The sequence below is a fragment of the Centruroides sculpturatus genome, unplaced genomic scaffold (genome assembly GCF_000671375.1).
Source record: "Centruroides sculpturatus isolate CEXI.00-Female unplaced genomic scaffold, Cexi_2.0 scaffold1717, whole genome shotgun sequence".
Classification (NCBI taxonomy): domain Eukaryota; kingdom Metazoa; phylum Arthropoda; class Arachnida; order Scorpiones; family Buthidae; genus Centruroides; species Centruroides sculpturatus.
In genome coordinates, this window is record NW_019386065.1 from 133,687 (window position 1) to 142,541 (window position 8,855).

Below are 8,855 nucleotides of genomic sequence, written 5' to 3' on the forward strand. Positions count from 1 at the left end.
AAATTTATTATTGCATATTGGTTCGATTATAGAACGATTGTAAACGTTCCAGAAAATTGATCAAATTGAAGATAGTTCGTTTGATTCTCGGCAATTCTCTTCAGCGGTAGGAGTTATATGACAATTACTATGGTTATTGAAATATTGAATGTAAATGGGGTTTGCTTGCAAAACCTTCGCGGACGAAGTTGCGTGTAACAGCTAGTTATCAATAGAGTACGCTTTAACTAGATGTTGTTTACAGCAACTTCTTTCGCAATTCTTCTATGTTTTATTATTTATTATAAATATTATCTATAAAAAGATTTTCGTGCTCGTAAAAAATATTTTATCTTAAAACACAATCGAGAGAATTTGTAGTTACAAGTAAAATGTAATTGTAAATTGCTTTAAATTATTAACAATTACACAAAAGTAAATCTCCCACGCTGTTGCGTGTTATGAAATCAATAAAATAAATTGTCGAAAGGTGAAAGTTGACACCACCGGGTTTCTTCTCACCTGCAGTTGAAACACCAATCACTACGGGTGTATTGCTATTTTCTAGGGATATAAGAGGACCACCAGAATCACCCTAAAATTAAAAAGATTACATATAATAATGCTTGTAGCACAAGCCGCAGGAACGTGAATGGAAAATCATAACAACGAAAACACAATAAATGAAAGACTATAAGTTCGCATTGATAATTTGGATAATCAGAATCACAAATACAGAGAAAATATTTTATAAACTTTAATAAACAAAATAAATATGCATATCATTAAGCCTTCTATATATATATATCAGTACAGTTAATTGCTAGGACCGACCCACTAAGTTTCAAGGCACTTCACTATACGAAACACGGACGTTATTATTGGTACACACAATGCTGCGACAATGGAGAAATTTCGACTCTATATCCAATTTATCCTGCGAAACAGTGAATAGACGAGACATAGCTAATAAAAAACAAAAGCGAATAGTTACAAAGTCGGGCAGAAGAGTGTTGGCTCACGTGGTCCCGATAGAAAAACAGAATCTGTGAATCACACTGGAGTACTTTCCATTTCTTTTTCTAACTCCTCTCTAGCCAAAATTTTCGATACCATCAGGTTGTTATTACTACTAGTGTAATTACTGATCCCGATTTCCAAATCGCGAAATACAACAGAAATTAAGAGTTCGATCATCTCGGTATCTCGATACCATAGTCGGAGAACACGTTGTCTCTTGAGTAGGAATGCTCTATCGTTGTCGTTCTATCTGCGCTATTCCTCACACTTCTAAAATCGCCGCTAAAACCACCTCTTATTCATTGTATTTTACATATATATATCCTACACGGACCAATCGATGGTCGGGATCCTCGTGATGGATTCAGAGTCTTTTCTTTTGAAGAACACACATGAGTTCTTGTGTTACCTGGTCAACCACTGAAGAATGAAAACAGAAAAAGGAAGTAGTAACGGAAATGAAGAGAAAACAATGGAACTAGACGAAACATCAATCCAAATAAACATGAATATAGTCCTGACGACAAAAAAAAAACAGAAAAATAACTATAAACCGAAAAATATTTTATAATGTATACAGGTTTGTACTTACTGTCATAAAGGAAACACCTCGTTTACGTGTGAGAATTACTGATTTAGACTCGTATATCGGATTTCCTTTGTAGGGAGTGTCGCTAACTTTGATGACATTGACATCAGCCGCGTGGAGATAATGTGTCGTATCTTGCATACCTTCAGACATGAAATTTACAATTATAATATAGTCGTTATTAAATTTACAAATAATTCAATACAGTTCAATTTTAAAAAAAGAATAAATATAATATATACTGTTAGCCGCTCAAAAAATATTGTAAATAACTTTCAATCACTAACAAAGGACATGTAATGAAGACCGAATAGCTGAAAGAATAAAAGTTCTATTCTCTCTGTATGGGAAGACCAAGTTCAATATAATATAACAAAAATTTTCCTGAGTGAATCTACTTCGTTTATGATGGGATCCATTCACTACTACCCACTTGTTTCCGTTGTGGCGCTAAGTGAATATATACTTAGAACTGTACGTATAAAAAATCGACGCTTGTAGGATTAAATGTACTAAAATCTACTAGCAATATTCGATAGATTTATTGGAAACCGGTGAACTTTTTTAAACAGTTTCGCTTAATTTTGAAGAAGCATAGTCTCTAAAATCGTCTAATATGTAACGGTAATCATAAGCACAACCGAAGATAGTTTAATTACCTTCTTCAACAAAGTTTACTTCAATGATAGGAAGGAAAATGAAGTCAAATATAAGGCTACTAGAATAATGCATATCTGTACATTCTCTCTGTCGTTCGTCTAACCTTTAATCTCGAGAACGGAGTTAGATAGATGAAAGCCAAGACCAAATGTGGAAAGCTTAATGGCAGTAAGCCCCGAATAATTATATAAGAACGTCCGGTTTCCACCGAAAAGCCATTAGATCCATTCAAAGTTTTCCTCATGAAATAAGTTACATAGATGACCGGCACGACTTGGATTTTAAAGGAAAAGTATGGAGTACAGGGGCAAGCCACCACTAATTTGAAATCGATAGCATATATTTTAAGTTTAATAAATTAAAAAATATGATTAAAAATTTCATCCCGGCATGTGACGATGTCGCAATAAATAATTTCTTGTTATCATATATATTTTCATAATAGTTTTTTTGGAAATCCAAAGAATGAGTGAAACTCCACATGTTTTCTCTTTTTTTTCATCAATATATCTTAAATTTTTAAATATTACTTAAAATTCAATGTGTACTTACTTGTTCCAGTTTTTCCCCATCCAATTATCAATGTTCTAGATGAATTGCAATCTCTATTTTTGTGCGGTAGCGCGATTGGATGTACAAATGAAGTAAGAATAGAAGTGGCGACTTTAGAAACGATTTCTTTTATTATTAAGAGTGCAATATCGCAATGAAAGAAGTCTCCAACAAAGTCCGGATGTTGAACTTTTTCGGTAAAATACACCTTCTTTCCAAAATATTTATCTTTGTGTCCTACTGTCCCGTACAATCCTTCAACTGTGAAACTATAATATATAAAGATTGCAATGACACATAAGATTGTTTTACTAAAATATATCGTATTGTAAATAGGTACATTTTATTTTTGTATAGTATTTATAAGTTTAAATTGCTTCAAATTTTTAAAAGCATTGCTCATTCGTTTTAATAAATTGTACAATGCATACTTAGTTATAACATGAGCAGCTCCTAGTGCAGTTCTCGATGTTATCAATGAGAATGTTCCTAGAAAATTGCCAGAAAAGCCTTCTTGTTTACTTTGAGAGAAAATGGCTATCTAAAATAAAAATGTTATTTACTTTATTTCGTATACAGTTTGATATATAGAATATGGTTATTAAAATTTTGTTCGATAGCTAAAAGGATGAAGAAGTTAAAAAGTAAACCCACATCTCTGGGTGAATTTATTTCGGAGGAATTAACAGAGAATTATTTCCAGGAGTGACATCAGATATTTTGAGTCCGCTTTTTCATTATTCAGCCCTCCAATTGTTGGCACGGTCGAACCCATTATAAGTATGATTAATTGATGATTAAGTGGTGCTCAAAGATGGGAAAAAAGTCATAACTAAAAAAGAATTTAGTTTACCATGTATGGATAATCCTCAATTTCAACTCGCTTACCACCAATCATTCTTCGTACAATTCCTGCAAATATCATTAAATAATCAAAAATAATTATCATTTTTCATTAATAAACTGTATTTTTAACTCACTCGGTTTATTTTCACTCTCTTCTGCTTTTCCACTCCAACAAAGAATTATAACGAATAAAAAGATCATATTTAAATTCCGATTGAACATTCTGTAACATAACATACGCAATATTATGTAAATAAAATAATATCAGTAATCCATATTAATAAGTAAAGAGGAATATTCAAATACACGTCTCCACACCACTTATTTTTGATCAATATTCATGTTTATGTTTCAGAACTTGATAAATAGAACGAATAATACGAATAACAACCTAAAACTACATGTTTTTTCTATTAAAATCTTTATTAAGTCAAAATATTTCACAAATTATATTTGATTTTGAAGACATTCCCGTTATCATCGTTACTAAGTAAATTGTATTTAAAGAATTCTCTAAAAGGTAGTTGCAATTAACTAAGATATTTTAATTTAAATTGATTAATATTTACTTTGCTAACAATATTATTTTGTACATTACTTAATTATGGCGGGATTTAAATCCTTTGCAACGTGTTTTAATTAAGCTCCTTTATGTTTTTTTTCGTCATCAAATCTCATGTTGAAGTGTAATTACTGTGTCGAAATTATTACTTAATTTTCATAATGGTAATTTGAAGATAATTTCTATATTTTATACGAACATATTTTTATTTAATCGAGAAATTAATGTGGTTATATGTAATTTATATTTCGCTGTTTCCTGTAGCAAATATAAAGTTAAGACGGAGTAAAATACCTTTAGACGAATTTTAAAATGTTTGTTAAATTATTTTTATAGTCGTTAAATTATAATGAAGTATTTTTATGTTTGCTCTATANTTAAAGAATTCTCTAAAAGGTAGTTGCAATTAACTAAGATATTTTAATTTAAATTGATTAATATTTACTTTGCTAACAATATTATTTTGTACATTTTTTAATTATGGCGGGATTTAAATCCTTTGCAATGTGTTTTAATTAAGCTCCTTTATGTTTTTTTTTTTTCGTCATCAAATCTCATGATGAAGTGTAATTACTGTGTCGAAAAATTATTACTTAATTTTCATAATGGTAATTTGATGATAATTTCTATATTTTGTACGAACATATTTTTATTTAATCGAGAAATTAATGTGGTTATATGTAATTTATATTTTGCTGTTTCCTGTAGCAAATAAAAAGTTAAGACGGAGTAAAATACCTTTAGACGAATTTTAAAATGTTTGTTAAATTATTTTTATAGTCGATAAATTATAATGAAGTATTTTTATGTTTGCTCTATATGAACAATTTATAATTATAGTGTAAATTTGATTAGATATTCCGGTTATTGTTCTTCATAATCATCTAGGCCAGTATTCCGCAACGGGTGTGCCGTCACACGGTGAAAGGTGTGACCTGAACTTTTACATATTCTGTTAATTTCAAATTTTATTTATATATTTTTATCACAGTTGTTGTGTTTCTTACGCTTATATTTCATTCTCTGCCGCAGCACTGATGAAATAAGATGATATTTGTTTATTCTTTATTACAAGCCACGCATTTTTATGTATTCTAAGAAATTATATGTAAAAAAAAATTGCTCACAGGTGTTGATGTCTGTTTAATAACAATAATAATAGGTTAGTGGCATTACGTAATTCTATTAATAGTATCATATCATACGTTTTTGAGGGGAATAACATTTTGGTGTACCGTGTTGAGTCATGGGTGTGCCGAAAGTAGAAAAAGATTGCGGAACACTGATCTAGGCCATGCCACGCTATGATCTTGCATAGTAGAATCCATAAGAGTATCAAATATCCATAAAGTTCGTCACTCATGTGAGTAGTTTCAACGATTTCGACAATGAGAATTCTGGAAATCCGAGTGTCAAAATTAGGGAATTGCGCGATTTAGGCTGGAAACACACGGACTAATATTGAGATCTCTTCAGGCAGAATTCTTTCTGTCTCGAAAGATTTCTGAGCAGATCGTTACTATACAGAGAAGTGAATGACAGCGAACCTAAGAGCAGTAAAGTGCCATTCATGCCCCTGAAACGTGTTAAGATTAGAAACTGATCTATAAAACTTTACAGATGTCACAGTGGTTACCTATTTTCAACGATGATTTATACAGGAAAAGGTACCGTTTTCAGCTACAAATATATAAAATGTCATAAATATTACTGTCAGTAATTGAGCCACTTTTGGACAAAGAATATTGTCTCACAGCCAACTACTGTATTTGTAATATCATATATTCCACAACCTCGCGGCTTTTCTCATATAGCGTAAGACATGCATCTACTGAACTATTCGATTGAATAGCAAAGAAAGAGCACTGAAAAATCGGTAAACGAAACCGCTAATTTGTGGCTGTAAAAGGTTGACAAGTAACTATAATGAAATAGCACGAAAAAATACATTGGTATGTACAGTACAGTACAGTACAATACTTACGAAGAATGTAGTGAGAAAAATTATTTAGTATTTAAAGTCTTATCGACACATTGATACTACTTTCTCCTATTAATACAATGATAAATAAATGAGGTGAACGAAAAACTTACTCAACCGAACGACTGATAGAAAGACACGTTACTAAATTTATTCCACCAATAGCAAAATCAATCGACAGCAAGAGGCATACTGCAGTATATTGCAAAGAAGACACAGTAAATAAAAGAAAAGAAGTCTCGTTACTTCTCTGAACCACGTAATGTTTGTGCTGCACAATGCTTTGTTATTTATCACAGGCAAGAAATTATTTGAATTATTTATACTTTTGCCATTGAAATCCACAAATAAGAAAAATGCTTCGGAAAATTGAGGATCTTCTGGATATGGGCTTATAGAGGGAAAGATATATGGAATAAATTGCTGCAGTCGTGCCAAGGAAGATACGAGCAGTGACGGATTACAAAGCAACGTCTACAGACAAAAGGTTACATTTGATGAGATAACGATGCTATGTCCCAAACATCTGATTATTATCAGTATCAAATTTTTAAAATATGCTGTACTCTCTCACTGTTATACAATCTTCCAACTAACAATAATTGTGTTGTAGAGCCGCACAAAAAAAGTAAATTACCAGAAGAGACTTGATATCAAAAAATTTTTTTTCAATGGAATTAGAGTTTCATTGTATAATAATCAGGAATATTACCAAAGCAGTAGTTTTCTGTTCGTAGAGTCTCCCACATTATCTGTACTTGTCCAAGCCCCATAATGAGAAAAGTTCTGTTAAATTATTTCGATTTAAATGTGAACATTCAGAGGATTAATGAGAAGGATTTATTGTGTCTTTTTCAGTGTCAGCATATTTTACAAAAGGGTCACTTTACATTCTACAGATGTACTGTTGCCTTCCTCTACATTTATCGATAGGAAATTATTGATGGTTTTCGTTGATTTACTGGTATGTTTTGGAGTTTGTAAAGTGTTTGGAGATGACGAGTCCATGGAGAAATTAAAAATAATCTAACTTGCAGAATGTTGATTTCAGTTTGAATGATTACATTGCATGTCGCATGTGAACAGAAATGGTGGAATGTTTCTTTTATAACAGCGAAATCGAAAACAATCTCTAAACTTGTTATTTTCTTTCATTCAAAATTTCAGATCAACAAACTTGAAATTATGACAAAAAGTGTATATATTCAAAGGAGTTTAAAGAAATTTTAGTAAACTAAAACGTATAAGAAATAAAACAATAGTGTCTGCAATTAATAAATTTCACGATAGATTATGATAATAAGTTAATTTTAATATATAGGAAATATAAAAGGAATATTACCTGAATAAAAATTTAATATTTCCGAAATATGATTTGTAGAAATTATATTTAGAAACTCGTACTGATTGTCAATATAGCTTTGTAATATAGTCTACTGTTTTAGGTATTGTTTTCAATTTCCAGGATACGAAAGACCATTTATACTAGGATTATTAGTTTACATATTAAACATGAGTATAGCTCTTTATATGTTTATTATAAATAAGGCATTTAATTTCATTTAAAGACTTATATATCGAAAACATCAAAATTATATACGTTATATATTTTTAAGTTAACATTAATCTTTGTCATCAACCGTTATTGTCCACTGCAAGACATATGGTCTTCAACGACTTCTATCCCGTGTTTTCTGCATCCACTTCACTCTCAATTTCTTGTTTTATTCTTCTGTGTATCACATGCTTGGCCATCTAGATAGTGTTCTTGATTGTGGAATCCATTCTGTGTTTCTCTACTTCTTAAAGCTTCATAAACCATTCAACGGAATGGTTTATGAAGCTTTTAGTATTTTTATCTTCTTTTAAAACTAGCTTATATTGTTGAATTAATAATCACGCAGTTGCCACTGCTTGCACACGAAACCATTGTTATGATAAAAAGTTAAAATATCCACCAACGAAATTATTTACTTCGCTACTTACAAGAGAACAAAATTGACTTTTTAAGTACCATTTTTGTATGGAATTTGCGTTGAAAAAGGTCGTGTTTTTATATTTTTTCATAAGAAATATTTATTTGTATTTAAAAGACAATCCTAATTGCGCGAAATAAATATTTCTTCAAAACACATTTTTATAGAAAGATACTTTAAAAATTTTAAATAAATGCTTTTAGTTAAAAAGATATAGCTGCAGGTATTGTTACTTTTTATTCGACATCGGGCAGTCTAGTGTTTAAACCGGTTTACCTTGAGAACAGGGCCGTGTTCAGTAACGCAGAATTCTTGCTAATTCTAGTTACTGTTAAACTCCTTTCTAATCACAGCTTGACTACTCCCACCGCTAGAATTTTCGCTAATTTAGTCAGCTTCTTTTATCTATGCTATACTTCTACTAGCAAAGTTATTTGTTTTGTCTCGTCGTACGATTTACAAGATGGCTGCTCGTGTTGGTCAAAACATATTTTATTATAACAATTATAAAATTGTGATAATAATGAGTGAACAATAGGCTAACAATTTTAATGGTAAGATATTAACTTTTCTTTGTTTTTTATAACTTCCACAATAATTTATTTCAAACACTTAATGGATGTAATTACTGTTAATTTAAGTAAATTAATACTCTGTTAATAAGATGGCTTTTACAGATTCTAGTTTATT

At 30.6% G+C, this 8,855-nt stretch overlaps 1 protein-coding gene across 1 annotated transcript; it reads right to left on the reverse strand.

The window, feature by feature from the left end:
- Nucleotides 1-397: 397 nt before the first annotated feature.
- Nucleotides 398-3,069, reverse strand: LOC111613395 (the record flags this gene model as incomplete). The annotated part of the gene is made up of 3 exons (XM_023354741.1): nt 398-574; nt 1,592-1,731; nt 2,801-3,069. Coding segments are annotated over 3 exons (586 nt in total), but the record flags the coding sequence as incomplete, so codon positions are not given.
- Nucleotides 3,070-8,855: the final 5,786 nt, after the last annotated feature.